Source organism: Carcharhinus amblyrhynchos, chromosome 13, assembly GCF_965287045.1.
Source record: "Carcharhinus amblyrhynchos chromosome 13, sCarAmb.v2.hapA, whole genome shotgun sequence".
Classification (NCBI taxonomy): Eukaryota; Metazoa; Chordata; class Chondrichthyes; order Carcharhiniformes; family Carcharhinidae; genus Carcharhinus; species Carcharhinus amblyrhynchos.
In genome coordinates this window covers 68768318-68791597 of record NC_137336.1, presented here as the reverse complement: position 1 = coordinate 68791597, position 23280 = coordinate 68768318, and the positions used below count along the sequence as shown (strand labels likewise).

The 23280-nt window shown below is 43.9% G+C and overlaps 1 protein-coding gene across 1 annotated transcript in view; it reads left to right on the top strand.

Moving 5' to 3' along the window:
* lcp2a (lymphocyte cytosolic protein 2a) overlaps positions 1 to 23280 on the top strand; it is a 178584-nt gene that overhangs the window by 93177 nt on the left and 62127 nt on the right. The window contains exons 6-7 of the mRNA XM_080201161.1: positions 2454 to 2497; positions 2615 to 2816. Of these exons, the coding sequence (XP_080057287.1) occupies positions 2454 to 2497; positions 2615 to 2816 (246 nt within the window). The remainder of the gene's footprint in view (positions 1 to 2453; positions 2498 to 2614; positions 2817 to 23280) is intronic.

Below are 23280 nucleotides of genomic sequence, written 5' to 3'. Positions count from 1 at the left end.
TCAGCACCCCCCTGCCCCGGCATCCTGCCCTGCTCCCACCAACCCACCCCCCCCCCCAACCTCCCCCCACCTCCCTCCTCTCCCCTCCTTGCCCCTGTACTTGTCTTTGTTCCTCTGAGGCTGTGCTGCATCACTCCCTCCCTCTTCCACTTATTGTCCCTTTGCTCCTGTTCTCTCATCCTTCTCCAGTTTCTGCTTGCCTACCACCCTCACTTTCTTCAAGTGTCCATCCCCATCCTAGCTCTTTACCATCTCTCACTTCCCAGCTTCGCTCCACCCGCCCCCCCCCACCCCATTCTTCCCTTCGCCTTCAGGGATACATCAGAGAAGTCTGCTGCAGGGAAGCAGCTAACATAGGAACATTCAAATTAAGAGCAGGAATAGGCCACCCAGCCTCTCACACCTTCTCCACCATTCTATAAGATCATGCCAGCTTGAACTTCTAGAGCTACTTAATAATCTAAAGCAATGGTAATATACTTAATACAGTCACAGATTCCAGAGCAGGATGTGACATTAAACTTCTGGCCTCTAGGTGATTCCAGTCCCACATACACATAATTAGCTCTGAAGGCAAGCTATGGTTGTATCAAAGTTAATAAATTGAGGTGCAGATCAACCCGGACCTAAGTGAATGATGAAGCAGACATGAGGGGCTGAATGGCATACCCATGTTCATGATGTTACTCATTCTGTTTTCCCAAGTGGAGCCCTTATCTGCTGGTAAAAATGGCTCTTCCCCAGAATGCCACACACTCTGCAGAAGGCAGATCAGAGACGGGGAAGTTTTGACAGTGCAAATTCCTTTCTTTCAATCCTGACCCCTAATATCATTGACTGTGTTTGGGAAAGTCTGAAGATTCATGCTAATCTTATCACATAGGAAAGACCTGTCAACATCTGCATGCAAAGTGACAATTTACTAAAGTCTGAGGCTAGGAATAGAATCTTTGGAATTGCTGTGTGAGATGCTGCTGTTATTGCGGGTCCCCAGGTTTTAACAATAAAGCATATTGAACTGATATTTATCACTTGTAAATGTGAAGTGTTTTGCATAAATTAAAAGAAAAGGGAGGAGGCAGTTTCTCTGATCATATGACTTTCAGTACCAACATAATGTCAAAAATTAAGTGAAAACAATTCACTTAGGTCCAGATTGATCTGCATCTCAATTTATTAACTTTAATACAACCATAGCTTGCCTTCAGAGTCAAACATGTGTATATGGGACTGGAGTTACATAGAGGCCAGAGGTTTAGTGTCATGTCTTGCTCTAGAATCTGTAACTGCATTAAGTATATTACTATATACTGAAATATATTGAATTTTACAACAAACCATTTGGCCCAATCAATTCTCTCCACATGAACAAATAGTTATAATCACATTCACCCACCCTTTTCCAAATCCTTTTCCTTCATCTATCTCTCCAATCTAATCTACAATGTTGACAGAATTTCTGCCTCCAACATGAATCATGGAACTGATTCTCTGTGTTGAGATATTTCCCTGCCCCCTCCTTTTAATCTCTTCACTTAATCCATTATCTATTGCGTTGCTTCGAAGCAACATTTCACTTCAATAAATACACCCAGCATTAGAGTTTAAAAAACTTGCCTTTATAACCTGTTTTACTAAGTATTTTTGAATCTAGTCTTGCAGTGTAGGAAACCTAATAGCTAATTTGATCATGTGGTAATGTTCAGATAATCTCAGTTAGTGAACTGGATTAAGTGATCCTGACCAAGACTCTGGGAGAAATTCTCTGGTCATCTATGAAATTGTGCCATTGTGTCATCTGAGAGTTAGGGCAGATGGGGCCTTGGCTTCGTGCCTCATCTGCAAAACTGCAATGCAGCTGTCCCTCGATTATGCACAATAATGTCAACCTGTTCAAGTCACTGGAGTGTGTCTCAATTTCCGATTTGCCAGTGAGAGTGATATCATTGGATAGATGTTATACAGTCACTAAAATTCCTTTCTCCTTTAAGTAGTGTGATAACCCAATAGGTTTGGGGGTTTGAGTTAATGTGACCCAGAACAATGAGTGTACCACGATATATGATTGAGATGCCATGGTTCACAGCATGTTCCCAACTTGAGACACTTCGCTACTAAAGGCTCTGTGTATATGCTGATCAGAGATGAGCAACATTAACCTTGAAATATTTCCACATCCTAGTGTTTCACGGTCCTTTCTTAGTATTTTCAAGGTTTTGGTCACCTGTCCTTATTTAGCTCACCATATGCTCACTGATCATGTGTTGTGGTTTGAGATGTTAAAGGTGGTATATAAATGCAAGTTGTTGATGTTGGAGGAGTAGCTGAAAGGAATGTCATCCCAGGGCTGCAGTCTTGTATTAACTTCAGCATGGCAACATCAATTTAAACACTTTGCTCAACTGTCTCACACACAGACTCCACATTTGTTCATTGTTGTTCTGTCATTACAGGTTATAGACCTGAAGAGGACGTTGGATGGGATTCAGATGAATTTGTAAGTAATTTCATTTGCCTTTTCACATTACTGTGCTCCTGAAAAGTGTAATTTAAATATTTTCACTGATGCTTCCTGTAAAGATTTGATATTAAAAGTAAATTTTATATCACTCAGACGGAGGATGATGATGACTATGAGGACCCAGATCAAGAGCAAGACTCTGGAGATGATGACGGAGATTATGAATCACCAACTGAAGATGGTGAAGGACACAACAGTGACAATGACTATGAACCACCTCCTTCCAATGACGAAGAAGCTCATCAGATCAAGATATGTGCGGCAAAACCGATTTCCAATGACTCAGACTATGCAGGTACCTTCTCAAAATCAGCCAACAGAAAGGCATTTATATTGGAGCTGCCCATTACAAATAGCAAATAATTGAGCAAGTTTACAGAGGCTTGGATTAATTAAGACACTTGAAAATGTATCCAGAACAGTGGAATGTAAATTGAGAGATTAGTAGGCAGATGAGGTCTCAATAGTTGCTGGATCAGTTCATAGAATCCTGCAGTGCAGAAGGAGGCCATTCGGCCCATCAAGTCTGCACGACCACAATCCCACCCAGGCTCTATCCCCATAACCTCATGCTTTTACCCTAACTAGTCCCCCTGACACCAAAGGACAATTTATCATGGCCAATGCATCTAGCCCGCACATCTTTGGACTGTGGGAGGAAACCAGAGCACCCAGAGGAAACCCACACAGACACAGGGAGAACATGCAGATTCCGCACAGACAGTGACCTGAAGCTGGGATCAAACCCAGGTCCCTAGTGCTGTGAGGCAGCAGTGCGAACCACTACATCAGTGTGCCACCGTTGTTAAGGCAAGTTACCAATTTTCTACTGGAAGAACAAGGCCAAGAGTAGCAGGTGGTCAGGAAGGCGAATGGGATGCTGGCCTTCATAGCGAGGGGGATTGAATATAAAAGTAAGGAGGTCTTGCTGCAGCTGTATAGGGCATTGGTGAGGCCGCAGCTGGAGTACTGTGTGCAGTTTTGGGCGCCGCACCTGTGCAAGGATATTTTGGCCCTGGAGGGAGTGCAAAGGAGGTTTACTAGGCTGATACCGGAGTTGAGGGGATTGAGCTATGAGGAGAGGCTGAATAAACTAGGCTTGTACTCGTTAGAGTTTAGAAGAATGAGGGGAGATCTCATTGAGACGTATAAGATGATGAATGGGATGGATAGGATAGAGATGGAGAGACTCTTCCCACTCAAAAAAGACAGTAGGACTAGGGGGCACAGCCTCAAGATAAAGGGGAGGCGGTTTAGAACGGAGTTGAGGAGGAACTTCTTCACTCAAAGGGTGGTGAATCTCTGGAATTCTCTGCCCGTTGAAGTGGTGGAGGCTGCCTTGCTAAATATTTTTAAGAAGCGGGTTGATGGGTTCTTGATAAGAGAGGGGATTAAGGGTTATGGGGAGAGGGCGGGAAAGTGGAACTGAGCCACAACAGATCAGCCATGATCTTATTGAATGGCGGGGCAGGCTCGAAGGGCTAGATGGCCTACTCCTGCTCCTATTTCTTATGTTCTTATGTTCTTATGTAGCCTCACATTTAATGGAATTAAATTCCATTTAATTCTAATTTCTGAAAAGTCTTCACATGGTTGTTATATCAGCTTTTACTGCTCACCAATGGAAATTAAATTACTTAACTTTAAAAATGATTGGGCACTGGAGCAAAACAGAATCCAGCCAGAGTCAGCAACTTGTAAAGTTGGTACATAGGCAGCATGCTTAACAATGCTGCTTCACAGCGCCTGAACCCTGGTTCAGTTCCAGGCTTGAGTGACTGTGTGTGGCATTTGCACATTCTCCTTGTGCCTAGATTTCCTCTGGGTGCTCTGGTTTCTTCTCATAGTCCACAGATGTACAGGTTAGGTGGATTGGCCATGGATTTGGGGATTGGGGAGGACAAGGAAGTGAGGATGGGGTAAGGGAGTTAGTTGTGTAAGATGAGAGTTGGTGCAGACTTGTGGGCTGACTGGCCTCATTTTGAACTGTAGGATTTCTTTGGTTCCTGATTTAAACTGCTCTAAGTACAGTGATAAAGGAAATCTTCTCCACAATGTTGATGTGAGATCTATATCTGTTGACGTTCGTGTGTTGTTGCAATTAGGTAAGAGAGATAGAATGGCTTCCATCTCCTTGTTTGACAGGTTTTTTTGTTTCAAAAGGACATTCTTCTAATTTAGCGAATACTTAAGTGTTTACATTCTGTGATCATGAAAGAACCAATAAGTACAGGCTTTCTCAAAATTAACATAGAAAGTGGTTAACTTGGTCTGAATTTGACACACGCATGCACATGCATCTGCGCACACTCACAAAAATATAAATTACAGACTGGGGAATGATATATTGCTCAAGTTAGAGTCCATACAAAGAGAAAATAATGTACAATCTGCAGAGGGTCCTGACTTGAGTATTCTCTCAGCATCTCAACCGTTTGTCCTCAGTTCTACTGATAAAATATATGTTTAAAAAGGAATAAAGGCTTGGTTTGGCATGTGATCTTCCATCTTCAATTGCCAAGACACTCCAACTCGGTAATTGTTAATATATTCCAAGGATAATTTGTCTGACTTTGTCTAGGAAGCACTCTTACCTAGAGTCCCATTGTCCAAGAGATTAGGCTTAATGGTTCTTCTCCAACAGTTGAATATCTCAGGAGATTGCCTTAATGCCTTGTTAATGGAACAGAAGATGTGGGTCCTTCACATTGCTCAGGAGGTTATTGTCTTTATGAACTGGAATGTGAAATAATACAAATTGGGGTATCATCTTTGGCTGTGATTTCAAGTTATCTTTAGTCTCTTTTTTAATAGTCAAGTTCATACTTTCACCAGTGGATTGAGAATCATTATTTGATATCAAACATGTTTTCAGAACAGTGTGTTACAATAGTGGGTTCACAATATCCAAATGATTATAGAGCATATGATGTGTCAATGCATCAAGAGTGTGTGTAATGAATCTGAATATGTGTGATTGTGTGGCATACATGTGTATGTGAGAGTGATATGCGTGTGTCTGTTTCTGTATGTGTGAAGTGTGTGTGTCTAAGTGTGGTGTGTCTGAGTGCGATTTCTGTGTGTGTGAGTGTATGGTTTCCATGTGGTGTATCTATTTGTATGTGTGTCTGTGTGCTGTGAATGTCCATATGTGTGGCAAATGTGATGTGTGTGTTTATGATGTGTGCATAAGTGTGTATGTATGGTGTGTGTGTGTGTGTGTGTGTATGATGTGTGTGGGCATGATATGTATGGGTGGGTGTGTGTACAATCTGTGTGTGTAGGTGTGTGTGTGTATGACATGTGCAAAGTGTGTGTATGATGTGTGTGGTTTGTGTCTGATGTGTTTATGTGAGGTGTGTACATGTGTGTATTACATATGTGTAAGGTGTGTGTGTATTACATGCATGTGAGGTGTGTATTACATGTGTGTGAGGTGTGCGTATGATGTGTATGTGCATGATTTGTTTGTGTATGATGTGAGTGTATGACATGTGTGTAACATGTGTGAGGTGTGTGTGTATAACATGTGTATGAGGTGTGTGTGTGTCTGACGTGTGTGAGGTGTGTGTTATGACGTGTGTGTCATGTGTGTATGATGTGTGCATGACGTGCGTGTATGATATATGTGTGAAGTGTGTGTGTATGACGTGTGAGAAAGATGTGTGTGTATGACGTGTGTGTGAGGTGTGTGATATGATGTGTGTGTGAGGTGTGTGTTATGTGTGTGTGAGATGTAGGTGTGAGGTGTGTTGGATGATGTGAGCATGACATGTGTGTGAGGTGTCTGTATATGACGTGTATGAGATGTGTACGTGTGTGTATGACAGGAGTGTGTGTGTGTATGTATGATGCACGTGTATGCTATTGGAGGTGTGTGCGTGTATGATGGGTGTGTGTGTGTGAAGTGTGTGTGTGTGTGTGATGTGTGTGTGTGTGTGATGTGTGTGTGTAGTAGTGAATAAGTTTTCGTTGGTTGATGATCACATTGAATGCAATATGTATGGACAAACGTAATAGGAATTTTAATAGGAGTAGACCATTGGTCCTTCAGACTGCTTCGCTATTCCATGAGAGATCATGGCTGTTTTGAAGCCTGACAGCCCTATCTGTAACATTTAGACTGTGGGCATGAATTCCCAGTCCCACTGGCAATGAGGATTAGCTGGTCCTGCTGAAAGTCAATGGACTTTTGAATGGGCTGCCAATTTCCCATAATGGGTCCCACTACAGCAGGACTGGAAAATCCCAGCCTATGTTTCCTGGCCCAAGACTCCCAACCCAGTGGAAATAATTTCTCCCAAGCAGTCTCATCTGTTCTTTCACAACTTCAATCAATCACTTACCCCTTAACCTTCTAAATTCCAGGGAATATAACCCTAGTTTGTGTAATTTGTCCTTGTAATTTAATCCATAGAGAGTCCAGTTATCATTCTGGTAAATCTACACTGCACTCCCTCCAAGGCCAATATATCCTTTCTGAAATGTCGTGCCCAGGACTGCTAAAAGGCAGAGTAGAGAAGGCTGAGGGAATACACAATTAAGGTGTTTAAGATTGTGAGGGATATGAACATGCGTGAGTAGAAGTAGCCATTCCCCTTTGTTGAGATGTCAATCATAAGGGGCCCTAGATTTAGCATAAGGACTGGTAGATTCAGAGGGGATGTGAGAAAAATGTTTTCACTCAGAGGGTTGTGGGAATCTGGAATGCACTGCCTAGGAAGGCAATCGTCCTTGAACTGATCTAGACTATTTCAGGTGACATTTAAGCATCAAGTTGCTGTGGATCTGCAGTCACATATAGGCTAGAACAAGTAAGGATGCCAGATTTCCTTCTGAAAGGACTTCAGTGAACCAAATGAGTTTTTTTATAACAATTGACAACAGTTTCATGGTCATCATTAGCTTTTTAATTCCAGATGTTTTTACTGGATTCAAATGACACCATCTGCTATGGTGGGATTAAAACCCATGGTCTCTGGATTACTAGTCCAGTGACAATACTACTACACCACCATCTGTACATGCATTGCTGCTTCTGTATATGGACCTGTACACGTACCACTGCTCCTGTACACGTTCCACTGCTCCTGTATACGTACCGCTGCTCCTGTACATGTACGTTAACAGGGGGTTTGAGTTTAAGAGCTGTGAGGTTATGCTTCAACTATACCGGATCTTGGTGAGACCACATTTGGAATATTGTGTGCAGCTCTGGTCACCTCATTATAAGAAGGATGTGGAAGCATTGGAGAGAGTGCGGAGGAGATTTACCAGAATGCTGCCTGGTTTGGAGGGTAGGTCTTATGAGGAAAGGTTGAGGGAGCTGGAGCTTTTCTCTTTAGAGCGGAGGAGGATGAGAGGCGACTTAATAGAGGTTTATAAGATGATGAGGGGGATAGATAGAGTGGATGTGCAGAGACTATTTCCTCAGGTGGATGCAGCTGTTACTAGGTGGCATAAATTTAAGGTTCATGGTGGGAGATATAGAAGGGATATCCAAGGTAGGTTCTTTACTCAGAGAATGGGTGGGGTGTGGAATGCACTGCCTGCTGTGGTAATGGAGTCGGACACTTTAGGAACTTTTAACCGGTTATTGGATAGGCACATGGAGCACACCAGAATGATAGGGAGTGGGATAACATGATCTTGGGTTTGGACATAGCTCGGCTTAACATCGAGACCGAAGGGCCTATACTGTGCTGTACTGTTCTATGTTTCTATGTACTGCTGCTCCTGTACACGTACCTCTGCTCCTATACACGTACCACTGCTCCTGTACATGTACAGTTCCTCCTGTACACACACTGATGCTCTTGTACTCATACAGTTCCTCCTGTACATAGCACTGTTCTAGTTCATAAGAGCTGGCTTTTTGGCCTATCGCATCTGATCCGCCATTCAATCATGGCTGATATGCTCCTCATTCCCATTTTCTTACCTTCTCCCCATAACCTTTCAACCCATTACCAATTAAAAATCGGTGTATCTCCTCCTTAAATTTAATCATTGTCCCAGCACCACTGCACTTTGGGGTAGTGAATTCCACAGATTCACAATCCTTTGGGAGAAGTATTTTCTGCTCAACTCTGTTTTTATTTTGCTACCCCTTATTCTAAGACCTTTCATCCTAGAATGCCGCACAAAAGGAAGCATCTGCTCCATGTCTACGTCATCCATATCTTTTTATCATCTTGTGTACCCTAATTTGATCTCTCCTCATTCTTCTAAATTCCAGAGTATATAGGCCTAAACTGTTCAATCACTTTTCATACAACAAACTCCTCATCTCTGGATTCAATCTAGTGAACCTCTTCTGAACTGCCTCTAAGCCACTACATCTTTCCTCAAATAAGGGGATCAAAGCTGTGCACAATACTCCAAGCCTCCCCAATGCCTTGTGTAGTTGCAATAATACCTACTTACCTTTATCTTCTATTCCTTTAGGTTTAAGTGATCGGCACAACTTGTGGGCCAAAGGGCCTGTTCGTGCTGTAGTGTTCAATGTCCTATGTTCTATGTTCTATTTGCTTTCTTTATTAGAGGACATGAATGCACTAGAGGGGATGCAGAGGAAATTCACCAGTATGTTGACTGGGATGGAGCATTTAAGCCTGGGTTGTTTTCTCTGGAGCAGAGAAGACTGAGGGGCGACCCCTGATTGAGATGTTCAAGATTATGACGGGCATGGACAGGGTGGATAGGGAGCAGCTGTTCCCCTAAGTTGAAGGGTCAGTTATGAAGAATCACAAATTAAAAGCGAGGGGTGGGAGGTTTAGGAGGGATTTGAGGAAAAACCTTTTTACTCAGAGGGTGTGACGGTCTGGAATGCACTGTCTGGGACAGTGGCGGAGGTGGGATACCTCACATCCTTTAAAAAGTACCTTGATGAGTACTTGGCACACCATAGCATTCAAGGCTATGGGCCAAGTGCTGGCAAGTGGCATTAGGTGGGCAGGTCAGGGCCTCATGCGCTGTTGCAGACTCAATGGGCTGAAAGGCCTTTTCTGCATTGTAGGATTTTGTGATTAACTGCTGTACTGCAATGCTAGTCTTCTGTAACTCATGAACAAGGATACCTAGATCCCTCTGCACCAGAGCACCCTGAAGTCTCTCACCATTTAGATAATAAGTTGTCTTCCCATTTTGCCAACCAAAATGCATGACCTTACACATATCCACATTAAACTCTATCTGCCACTTCCTAACCTATCTATATCCATTTGTAAGGTTCTTATTTCCTCATTGCAACTTACTATCCTGCCTATTTTGCATATTTGGCTATAGACACTTATACCTCTGTAACCAAGTCATTAATATACAAATTGTAAATAGCTGGGGCCCAAAGACCAAACCTCGCGGCAGCCCATTAGTTACTATTTGCCATTCAGAAAAAAAATCCCAATGCTCTGTGTTCTATCCATCAGCCAGTCACCCATCCAAAGTAATAAATTACTCCTAATCTCATGTAATCTAACCTTGTGAATTAACCTCTTGTGCAGCACATGCAGAATGCCTTCTGCAAGTCCAGATATACTACATCTACAAGAACCCCTTAATCTACTTTGCTTGTTACATTTTTGAAGGATTCGAGGAAATTAGTCAAAAGTAATTTACCCTTCATGAAACGATGCTGATTCTGATGGATAATGTTTTGACTTTTCAAATGTCCTGATATTGCTTCCTTGATAACCCTTTGGGAGAAGTAGTTTCTCCTCAATTCTGTTTTAAATTTGCTACCCTTTATCCAAAGACTTTCCCAACAATGGATGTTAAACTAACTGGTCTGTAATTTCCTACATTTTATGTCCCTCCCTCTTTGAATAAGGGCATCATATTAGCATTTTTCCAGTCCATTGGAACCTTTCCTGTGTCCAGGGAATTTTGGTATATTATAACCAATGGATCCCCTATCTCCGCCGCCATTTTCTCTAATACCCGAGGATGTAAGCCATTAGGCCTGGGGGACTTGTCTGCACTCAAACCCAATAGTTTGCTGAGTATCTTTTCTCTATCAATGTTGATTACTCTAAGTCCTACATTTTCTATACCCTCTGATTTGTCCGTTCCTATAGGAATGCTACCAGTGTCCTCCACCGTGAAAACTGAACCAAAGTATTGATGTGGCATCTCTGCCATTTCAGTGTTCCCCATTATTAACTCGCTGGTTTCATCTTCCAAGGGACCAACATTCACCTTACTGACTCTCTTCCCTTTTATATACTTATAGAAGCTTTTGCTATCCTTTTTGATATTTTGTGCTAGGTTTCTTTCATAATTTACCTTAGCTCTTTTTATTACTTTTTTAGTGTCCCTTTGTTTATGTTTGAAAGTTTCTCAATCTTCCAGCCTGCCACCAGCCCTTGCAATAAGGTATACTCCAGTCTTTGTCTTTATGTTGTCCTTGACATCCTTGTTTAGCCATGAATATTTTCCCCCCTCCCCCTTACCATTTTTCTTCTTCACTGTGGTATATTTTAGTTGTGAGGAATTGGGTATCTCCTTAAACAACTGCTACTGCTCATTCACTATCCTTCCTGCCCACTCTACTCGGGCCAAATCTGCCCTCGTGCCTATGTAATTTCCTTTGATTAATTCCACAATGTAAGACTGGGACTCCACACTTTCTCACTCCAAACTGAATTTTGAATTCTATCAGAACATGGTCACTACTCCCTCGAGGATCCTTAATTATGAGGTCGTCAATTAATCCCTCCTCATTACATAACCAAATCCAGAATAGCCTGCTCCTTAGTTGTTTCCACAACATACTGTTCCAAGAAACAACCTCTAATACATTCAATGAACTATGACTCTTTGCCAATTTGATTCTTCCAATTTATGTGCAAAGAAAAATCACCCATGATTATTGCTGTACCTTTCTTGCAGGCCCTCAGTATTTCCTGGTTTATACTGTGCCCCACAGCAGAACTACTGCTTGGGGAACCTATAGATTACTCCTACCATGTATTTCTTCCCTTTGCCATTTTTTATTTCAATCCAGACTGATTCCACATCTTGATCTCCCTTGCTTATGTCATTTCTCATTACAGCACAGATCTTTTTCTTCACCAGCAAAGCAACACCACCTCATAGAACCCTACAGTGCAGAAAGAGGTCCTTCGGCCCATCGAGTCTGCACTGAATACAATCCTACCCCCATACCCACTAATCCCTCTAACCTACACATCCCTGGACACTAAGGGGCAATTTCTTAGCATGGCCAATCAACCTAACCCGCACATCTTTGGACTGTGGTAGGAAACTGGAGTACCCGGAGGAAACCCACGCAGACACAAGGAGAACGTGCAAACTCCACACAGACAGTGACCTGAGCCGGGAATCGAACCCAGGGCCCTGGAGCTGTGAAGCAGCAGTGCTAACCACTGTGCTACCATGCCGCCCAGTGTCAGTAACTGTCCTGTCAGTCCATTTTTCCGAAATGCTGAGTACCCTTGGATATTCAATTCCCAGATGTAGTCTCCTTGTACCAGCTTGTAATGCTTTTAAATTTGTTCTACTGGTAAGTTTCCCTCCCCTTTTATAATTCCTTGGTGCATAAGGACATTCATCCATTCTGCCCTCGCCTTTATTGTCTGGTAACCATCCGCCACATCGCTAACCTGCACTCTTATTTCCTCCTTTAATTTGGGTTTTCTAATTTCCCCTACAACTGAACCCCCTCCTCCCCATTCAGTTTAAAGCCCTATCTACAGCCCTACTTGTGTAATTCACTGGGATTCTGGTCCCAGCATAATTCAGATGAAGACTGTCCAATCAGAACAGATCCCTTCTTCCCCAGTACTAGTATCAATGTTCCATGAATTCAAACCCATTTCTCCCACACCAATCTTTAAGCCACGCATTTATCTGCTTAATCATATTGACCCTGTGCCAATTAGCTCATGGCTCAGGTAGGTAATCCAACCTTTTGGTTTACCTACCTTTGGATTACCTACCTCAAGTAAGTAATCCAAAGGTAATCCAACCTTTTTGGTTCTCCTTTTTCATTTAGCTCCTAACTGCTCATAATCTCTTAGCAGAACCTCTGCCCTTGTTTTATCTATGGTGTTGGTACCTATGTGGACCACAACAACTGGATCTTCACCCTCCCACTCCAAGTTCCTCTGCAGCCCACATGAGATCCCAAACCCAAGACCAGATAGGCAACACAACTTTCGGGACTCTCAATTCTGATCCATGCCCCTAACTATACTATCCCCAATTATAACTGTATTTCTTTCTCTCCCACCCCACCCTTGAATGGCTCTCTGCACATGGTGCTGCAGTCAGTTGGCTCAACCTCCCTCTAGTCCCCGTTCCCGTCCACATAGGAAGCACGAATCTTAAACCTGTTGGTACACGTACACATACTGCTGTTTCTGTATGCATACCTTTGTTTCTATACGTATTCCGCTGCTTCTGTACATGCCATTGCTTCTGTCCACACTCAGCTGCTTTTGTATGCATTCCACTGCTTCTGCCCTTGTACTGCTGCTTCTGTCCACATACCATCTATACATATACTGCAGCTTCTGTACACATTCAGCTGCTCCTGTACATGTACCACTGCTCCTGTACACGTACTGCTGCCCCTGTACATGTACCATTGCTCCTGTACACACACCCCTGCTCCTGTACGGTACTGCCGCTCCTGTACATATACCGCTGCTCCTGTACATATATCGCTGCTCCTGTACATATATCGCTGCTCCTGTACACATAATACTGCTCTAATTCACATATTGTTACACCTGTACACAAACACAGAGGAGATTCACTAGGCTGATTCTGCAGTTGAGAGGGTCGGATTATGAGGAGAGACTGAGTAGACTGGGGCTATACTCATTGGAATTCAGAAGAATGAGGAGAGATCTTATAAAAATATATAAGGTTATGAAGGGAATAGATAAGATAGAAGCAAGGAGTTGTTTCCACTGGCGGGTGAAACTAGAACAAGGGGGCATAGCCTCAAAATAAGAGGAAGCAGATTTAGGACTGAGTTGAGGAGGAACTTCTTTACACAAAGGGTTGTGAATCTGTGGAATTCCCTGCCCAGTGAAGCATTTGAGGCAACCTCATTAAATGTTTTTAAGGCAATGATAGATACATTTTTGAGCAGTAAAGGAATTAAGGGTTATGGTGAGTGGGTGGGTAAGTGGATCTGAGTCCACAAAATGATCAGCCATGATCTTATTGAATGGTGGAGCAGGCTTGAGGGGCCAGATGGCCTGCTCCTGCTCCGAGTTCTTATGTTCTTATACTGTTGCTGCTGCTGCTCACATATTGCTGCTTCTGTAATGCATTCTGCTGCTTCTGTCCCACATACTGCTGCTTCTATCCACATATCGCTACTCCCATACACGTACTGCTGCTCTTGTACATGTACCACAGCTCCTGTACATGTACTGTGGCTCACGTACACATACCGAAGCTCCTTTGCACATACTGCTACACCTGTACATGTACCACTGGTCTTGTACACATACTGCTGCTCTTGAACTCATACAGTTGCTCCTGTGCGCATACCGCTGTTTTTGTACTCATACTGCTGCTCCTGTACACATAGCATTGCCACAGTACACATACTGCTGCTCCTGCACACATACATCTGCGTCTTATGCATACCACTTCTTCTGTCCAGATATCACTGCTTCTGTACATATAATGCTGCTGCTTTACACATCCCACTGCCCTATGAACATATCATTGTTCCTGTACATGTACTGCTGCTGCTGTACACATACTGCACTCCTGTACACATACCACTGATCCTGTACATGTACTGCAGCTCTTGTATACACATCCTGCTGCTCCTGTACATGTCCTGCTGCTCCTGTACACATACTGCGGCTCCTGTAGATGTACAACTGCTCCTGTACACATACTGCGGCTCCTGTACATGTACCACTGCTGTACATGTACTACTGCTCCTGTACATGTTCTGCTGCTCCTGTACATGTACCGCTGCTTCTGTACATGTACTATGGATCAAGAGTACGCATGCTGTTGATCAATTGGGCCAGTGGGCTGACGAATGGTAGATAGAGTTTAATTTAGACAAATGCGAGGTAATTTGGTAGGTTGAAACAGGGCAGGGCTTACTCAGTTAATGGTAGGGCACTGGGGAGAGTTACAGAACAAAGAGATCTAGGAGTACATGTCCATAGCTCCTTGAAAGTGGAGTCACAGGTGGACAGCGTGGTGAAGAAGGCATTCAGCATGCTTGATTTCATCGATCAGAAATTGAATACAGGAGATGGAACGTCTTGTTGAAGTTGTATAAGACATTGGTAAGGCCATACTTGGAATAGTGTGTGCAATTCTGGTCACTCTATTATAGAAAGGATATTATTAAACTAGAAAGGGTCTGAAAAATATTTACTTGGATGCTACTAGGACTTGATAGATTGAGTTATAAGGAGAGGCTGAATAGACTGAGACTTTTTTCTCTGGAGCATAGGAGGCTGAGGGGGACCTTATAGAGGTCTATAAAATGATGAAGTGCATAGACAATGTTGTACCTAGTAATTCTCAGATACTTTCGACCAGTTTGCTTACTCCAAGGTTTTACCCCGGTGCCTTTATTTGCAAGATGGACAAAGAACAAACACAAGTAAAGGTTCAACAAGTTTATTAATAATAACACTATTAACCCTAAATTACCCACATAAAACAAGAGAATACCCCAGATTCAAGTATACTACACGCAAAAATGGTTAAAACTGCAGGCTCGATGCTCTGAGTCCCTCTGGTCCGTTGTCACGAAGGTGAGTCTCAATGGCAGCCTCTTCCTTCCTTCCTTCTCTGATCAGTCGTCCGAATGGTCAAGGGTCGCCTCCTTCATCTGGTGTCTGAAAATACATCCCTTTATCCCCTGCCTGCTTGCCTTTCAGAAATTTCTCTGGCTTCCAGCCAATGAGGTCCCAGGAGGGTCTGTCTGCCTGACAGGCCACCAAGGTCTGCCCCCAGGTGTCCATCTCCATGCTGTTGCTTACATTAACCTGTCATCAGATTAAGCCAACTGCAGGAACGTGCGGTGACAGAAAATCTGGCCCGATCTGGGCTTCTAATAATAGGCCAGTGCATTTCAATGGGGTGCAATGATTTCCTGCTAAGTATCAGTGGGGTGATAGATGAATCAAGCCCAGACATGTTTGTGTATTGTACAATTGGCCTGCCCGAGGTTTGACTGTGTTTGATTTTAATATGCCCAATTCTTTAATTTAGGATTGCCTAGAAATCATAGAAACCCTACAATGCTGAAGGAGGCCATTTGGCCCATTGAATCTGCACCGACCACAATCCCACCCAGGTCCTACCCCTTATCCCTACATGTTTACCCACTAATCTCCCTACCCTACACATCTCAGGACACTAAGGGGCAATTTTAGCATGGCCAATCAACCTAACCCGCACATCTTTGGATTGTGCGAGGAAACCGGAGCACCTGGAGGAAACCCACATAGACACGAGGAGAATGTGCAAACTCCATACAGATCCAAGCCTGGAATCAAACCCAGGTCCCTGGAGCTGTGAAGCAGCAGTGCTGACCAGTGTGCTTCCGTGCTACCTGCTCTTCCTCTTAGTTCTTACTTTTTTATATTACATGACTGATCTAGTTACATTAAAATGGTTGGTCCAGTTATGTTGACATTGTTGGTTCAGTAATGTTTGTATGTTTGGTCCTGTTATGTTGACATGGTCCAGTTAAGGTTAAATGGTTGGTGTAGTTATGGTAAAATGGTTGGTCCAGTTGTGGTTATATGTTGGTCCAATTCAGCCCTTCAAGCCTGCTCCACTGTTCAATATGATTGTGGCAATTTGGCCTCAACTCCACTTTCCTGTTGTTCCCCATAACCCATAATGTAGGTGTAGCATATAATAAGAAAGGCAAGTGGAATTGTGGCATTTATTGCAAAAGAACTAGATTTTAAAAGTAAATAAGTGTTGTCACAATTGTGTAAGGCATTGGTGAGACCATACCTGAAGCAGTGTGTCCAGTTTTGATCTCCTTACTTAAGGATGTGGTGGCACTGGAGGCAGTTCACCAGATTGATTCCAGGGATGAAAGGGCAGTTGAATGGTTGAAATGGTTATTAAGAAGTTGTTGAAATATTGATGATAACACAGTGGAGAATTCTGTTCTGGAAATAGTTACAAGAAATAGCAGATAGCATTTATAAGGTATCTTTAACACAGTAAAATGTCACAAACATCTTCATAAATGACACCAAACAAAATTTAACAATGAATCACATATCCTAAATGAATATTTCTCATCAGTGTGTACTGTTGAGAAAAGCATGGATGTTAGGGAACTTAGGGAAATAAATAGTGATGTCTTGAGAAGTATACATATTACAGAGAAGGAGGCATTGGAAATCTTAAAGCGCATCAAGGTAGATAAATCCCTGGGACCTGATGAGATGTATTCCAGGATGTTGTGGGAGGCCAGGGAGGAAATTGCGGGTCCCCTAGCAGAGATATTTGAATCATCAATAGTCATAACACAAGAACATAAGAAATAGGAGCAGGAGTAGGCCATCTAGCCCTTCGAGCTTGCCCCGCCATTCAATAAGATCATGGCTGATCTGTCGTGGCTCAGTTCCACTTTCCCGCCCTCTCCCCATAACCCTTAATCCCCTCGCTTATCAAAAACCCTAAAAATATTTAGCGAGACAGCCTCCACCACTTCAACGGGCAGAGAATTCCAGAGATTCACCACCCTTTGAGTGAAGAAGTTCCTCCTCAACTCTGTTCTAAACCGCCCCTCCCTTTATCTTGAGGCTGTGCCCCCTAGTCCTACTGTCCTTTCTGAGCGGGAAGAGTCTCTCCACCTCTATCCTATCCATCCCATTCATCATCTTATATGTCTCAATGAGCTCTCCCCTCATTCTTCTAAACTCTAACGAGTACAAGCCTAGTTTATTCAGCCTCTCCTCATAGCTCAACCCCCTCAACTCCGGCATCAGCCTAGTAAACCTCCTCTGCACTCCATCCAAGGCCAAAATATCCTTGCGTAAAGATTGGAGAGTGGGAAATGTTGTGCCTTTGTTTAAAAAGGGCTGCAGGGAAAAGCCTGGGAACTAAGGCCGGTGAGCCTCACATCTGTGGTGGGTAAGTTGTTGGAAGGTATTTTGAGAGACAGGATCTACAGGCATTTAGAGATGCAAGGACTGATTAGGGACAGTCAGCATGGCTTTGTGAATGGAAAATTGTGTCTCACAAATTTGACTGAGTTTTTTGAACGGGTAACCAAGAAGGTAGATGAGGGCAGTGCAGTTGATGTTGTCCACATGTTCTTTAGCAAGGCCTTTGACAAGGTACTGCATGGTAGGTTGTTGCGCAAAGTTAAATCTCACAGGATGCAGGATGAGGTAGCTTAATGGATACAAAATTGGCTTGATGACAGAAGGTGGTTGTAGAGGATTGTTTTTCAAATTGGAGCCTGTGACTAGTGGTGTGCCTCAGGGGTCCACTGTTATTTGTCATTTATATTAATGATTTGGATGAGAATGTAGGAAGCATGGTTAGTAAGTTTGCAGATGACACCAAGATACCAAGCACTGTGGACAATGAAGAAGGTTATCTCAGATTGGAACGGTATCTTGATCAATTGGGCTAGTGGGCTGACGAATGGCAGATGGAGTTTAATTAAGACAAATGTGAGGTGATGCATTTTGGTAGATTGAACCAGGGCAGGACTTACTCAGTTAATGGTCGGGCGTTGGGGAGAGTTACAGAACAGAGAGATCTCGGGGTATATATTCATTGCTCCTTGAAAGAGGAGTCATAGGTGGACAGATTGGTGAAGAAGGCATTCAGCACGCTTGATTTCATTGGTCAGAACATTAAATACAGAAGTTTCAACATCTTGCTGAAGTTGTACAAGACATTGATAAGGCCACACTTGGAATACTGGGTACAGTTCTGGTCACCCTATTATAGAAAGGACATTATTAAACTGGAAAGAGTGCAGAAGAGATTAACCAGGATGCTACCGGACTTGATGGATTGAGTTATAAGGAGAGGCTGGATAGATTGGGACTTTTTTCTCAGGAGAACAGAAGGCTGAGGGGTGATCTTATAGAGGTCTATAAAATAATAATAGGCATAGAATATAGAACATAGAACATTACAGCGCAGAACAGGCCCTTCGGCCCACGATGTTGCGCCGACCAGTTACAAAAACAATGACCCACTAGCCTATACCAATCCCTTTTCGTCCATAAACCTATCCAGAGATCTCTTAAACGCCCCCAAACTAGACGCATTTACAACTGCAGCAGGCAGGGCATTCCAATCCCTCACCACCCGCTGGGTAAAGAACCTACCCCTGACATCCGTCCTGTAGCTACCCCCCCTTAATTTAAAGCCATGCCCCCTCGTGCTAGCTTTCTCCATCCGAGGAAAAAGGCTATCACTATCCACCCTATCTAAACCTCTAATCATCTTATATGTTTCAATAAGATCCCCTCTTAGCCGCCTTCTTTCCAACGAAAACAACCCTAAATCCCTCAGTCTCTCCTCATAGGACCTCCCCACCATACCAGGCAACATCCTAGTAAACCTCCTCTGCACCCTCTCCAAAGCCTCCACATCCTTCTTGTAATGCGGGGAACAGAACTGCACACAGTACTCCAAGTGCGGCCGCACTACAGTAGTGTACAGTTGCAACATGACGCTGCGACTCCTAAATTCAATCCCCCTACCAATAAACGCCAAGACAGCGTACGCCTTCTTAACAACCTTATCTACTTGATTCCCAACTTTCAGGGATCTATGTACACACACACCTAGATCCCTCTGTTCATCCACACTATTCAAAGTCCTCCCGTTAGCCCTATACTCAACACATCTGTTGCTCCTACCAAAGTGAATTACCTCACACTTCTCCGCATTAAATTCCATCCGCCACCTCTCGGCCCAGCTCTGCAACCTATCTAAGTCTCCCTGCAGACTATGACACCCTTCCTCACAATCTACCACACCTCTGACTTTGGTGTCATCAGCAAATTTACTAATCCACCCAACTATACCCTCATCCAGATCATTAATAAAAATTACAAACAACAGTGGCCCCAAAACAGATCCCTGAGACATACCACTCGTAACCGAACTCCATGATGAATATTTACCATCAACCACCACCCTCTGTCTCCTATCTGATAGCCAATTCCTGATCCAACTTCCTAGATTACCCACAATCCCATACATCTGCATTTTCTGCAGAAGCCTACCATGGTGAACCTTATCGAACGCCTTACTAAAATCCATATATACCACGTCAACTGCTTTGCCCCCATCCACCTCTTTGGTCACCTTCTCAAAAAACTCAATAAGGTTTGTAAGGCACGACCTACCCGCTACAAAACCATGCTGACTATTTCTAATCAATTCATTACACTCCAAATAACTATAAATCCTATCCCTAATAATTTTTTCTAAAACCTTGCCCACAACAGAAGTAAGACTCACCGGTCTATAATTCCCGGCAAAGTCTCTGTTCCCCTTCTTAAACAATGGGACAACATTCGCTATCCTCCAATCCTCCGGGACTACACCAGAGACCAATGACGACCTGAAGATCAGAGCCAGAGGCTCTGCAATCACCTCTCTAGCCTCCCAGAGAATCCTAGGGTAGATCCCATCCGGACCAGGGGACTTATCTATTTTCAGCCCCTCAAGAATTTCCAGCACATCCCCCTTATCGACCGTAATACTGTCTATTTTACACCCCTGCAACCCAATGTCCTCCTCAGCTATATTCATGTCCCCCTGTGTGAACACCGAAGAGAAATATTGGTTCAATACTTCTCCAATCTCCTCCGGTTCCACACACAACTTCCCCCTGCTGTCTGTAACTGGCCCTAATCTTGCCCTGACCAACCTTCTGTTCTTGACATATCTATAGAACGCCTTAGGATTCTCCTTAATCCTATCAGCCAAAGTCTTCTCATGTCCTCTTTTAGCCCTTCTCAACTCACTCTTCAACTCCCTCCTAGCCAATCTAAAGCTTTCTAGTGCACTATCTGAGCCCTCCAATCTCATCCGAACATAAGCCTCCTTTTTCTTTTTAACCATCGACTCAACTCTTTTAGTGCACCACGGTTCCCTAGATCTACCAAATCCTCCATGCCTGACAGGGACATACCTATCAAGGACTCGCAGTAGCTGCTCCTTGAAAAAACTCCACATTTTGGACGTTCCCAGTCCCTGTAATCTCCTAGTCCAATCTATGCTTCCTAATTCACTCCTAATAGCCTCATAATTGCCCTTACCCCAGCTAAAACTACTGACCCGAGGTTCATGCCTATCCCTTCCCATCACTAAGGTGAACGTAACCGAATTGTGGTCACTATCACCAAAATGCACACCAACTTCCAAGTCTAGCACCTGGTCTGGCTCATTTCCCAGCACCAAATCCAATATAGCCTCACCTCTAGTTGGCCTATCTACATACTGAGTCAAAAAACCTTCCTGCACGCTTTGTACAAACACTGACCCCTCTAGCGAGCTAGAACTATAGCAATTCCAATCAATATTCGTAAAGTTAAAGTCCCATAAAGCATAGATCAGCTCGATAGTCAATATCTTTTCTCAAAGGTAGGGAAGTCTACAACTAGAGGGCATAAATTTAAGGTGAGAGGGGAGAGATACAAAAGTGTCCAGAGGGGCAATTTTTTCAACAGAAGGTGGTGAGTGTCTGGAACAAGCTGCCAGAGGTAGTAGTAGAGGTGGGTACAATTTTGTCTTTTAAAAAGCGTTTAGACAGTTACATGGGTAAAATGGATATAGAGGGATATGGACCAAATTGGGCAATTGGGACTAGCTGAAGGGTTTGAAAAAAAGGGTGGCATGGACAAGTTGGGCCAAAGTGCCTGTTCCATGCTATAAATCTCTATGACTCTATGAGTCTAAAAGAGAAATTATGGAAGAGACAAATACAAGAATGAGAATTGGGAATAGAGAGATACAAATGGATGGTCTAGTTAGGAACACATGATCGGTGCAGGCTGGGAGGGCCGAAGGGCCTGTTCCTATGTTGTATTGTTCTTCGTTCTTTGAGGAGTTTTCTGGAGGGTAATGTGGGCCAATTAAGACAGAGGTGAAGGGTGAACAGAGCTGGAACAGGGTGGCGTTCTCTGGGCTGCTGCCGGTGCCTGGGGCTAGCAGGGCTAGAGATAATGAGATACTCCAACTAAATGCGTGGTTGAAGGATTGGTGTAGGGCAGAGGGTTTTAGATTCGTAGACCACTGGGAAGTCTTTATGAAAGAGGGGCAAATATACAAGAGGGATGGGGTACAGTTAACTGGGAAGGGCATGCATATCTTAGCTGGAAGGTTAGCTGGAGTGTTTCGGCAGGGTTTAAACTAACATGGAGGGGGGGTGGGGAGGTGGACGGAACTGGGATTGGGGATAGGGTAAGCCCGGAGGGTAGGAAGAAGGATCGGATTGTTTCTGAGGGTCTTCGGTGCATGTGTTTCAATGCTAGGAGTGTGACTGGCAAAACAGATGAACTGAAGGCATTAATGTTCGAAAGGAAGTTGGAAGTGGTGGCGGTGACAGAGACTTGGTTAAAGGAAGGGCAGGACTGGCAGTTGAATGTTCCTGGGTATAAGTGCTTCAGGCGTGATAGGGGTGGGTCGCTGAGAGGTGGGGGAGTGGCGTTGTTAGTTAAGGATTGCATCATAGCAGTGCAGAGGGAGGGAGGTATAGAGGATACAGGAATCGAGTCGCTATGGGTGGAGTTGAGGAATAGGAAGGGAGATGTTACTATGTTGGGTGTGTACTACAGACCGCCCAACAGCCCGAGGGCTGTGGAAGAAGGGATAAGCAGGGACATTCTAGATAAGTGCAGGAAGAATAGGGTGGTGGTAGTGGGAGATTTTAATCTCCCCGGGGTAGATTGGAAGGTGCCGAGATCAGAGGGTGCTGACGGGGAGGAATTTGTACAGTGTGTAATGGAAGGATCCCTGGAGCAGTATGTGGATAGCCCGGCCAGAGAGGGGGCTATACTGGACTTGGTTCTGGGGAATGAGCCTGGGCAGGTGGTTGACGTTGAAGTAGGAGAGCATGTGGCTAACAGTGACCACAACTCTGTCTGGTTTAAGATATTAATGGATAAAGATGAAGCCTGTCCTAAGGGGAGGGTGTTAAACTGGGGGAGGGCTAGATACAACCGGATTAGGCAGGATCTTAAAGATACGGACTGGGGTAAGCTGTTTGATGGCAGGTCGACGCTGGGTATGTGGGAGTCTCTCAAGGGAAAACTAAAATCTTTGCAGGAAAGACATGTGCCGGTCAAGAGGAAGGATGGGAAGGGTAGGATTAGAGAGCCGTGGGTAACTAGGGATATTGAGGACCTGGTCAGGAGGAAGAGGGAGGCGTACATTAGATCTAGGCATTTGAGGACAGAGATAGCGTTAGAAGAATACAGAGAATGTAGGAGAGAACTTAAAAGGGGCATCAGAAAGGCAAAAAGGGGCCACGAAATGGCTTTGGCGGGTAGGATTAAAGAAAATCCGAAGGCATTTTACTCCTATGTTAGAAACAAAAGGATGGTTAGAGGGAAGATTGGTCCTCTCAGGGACAGAGGAGGGGAACTATGCTTGGAGCCTGGGGGAATGGGGGAGATCTTGAATGAATACTTTGCGTCGGTATTCACGCAGGAGAGGGGCCTGATGTCTGGTGCTGTGCTTGAGGAGTTTGAGGATCCGTTGAGGGAAATAGTCATCACGAGGGAAGAGGTGTT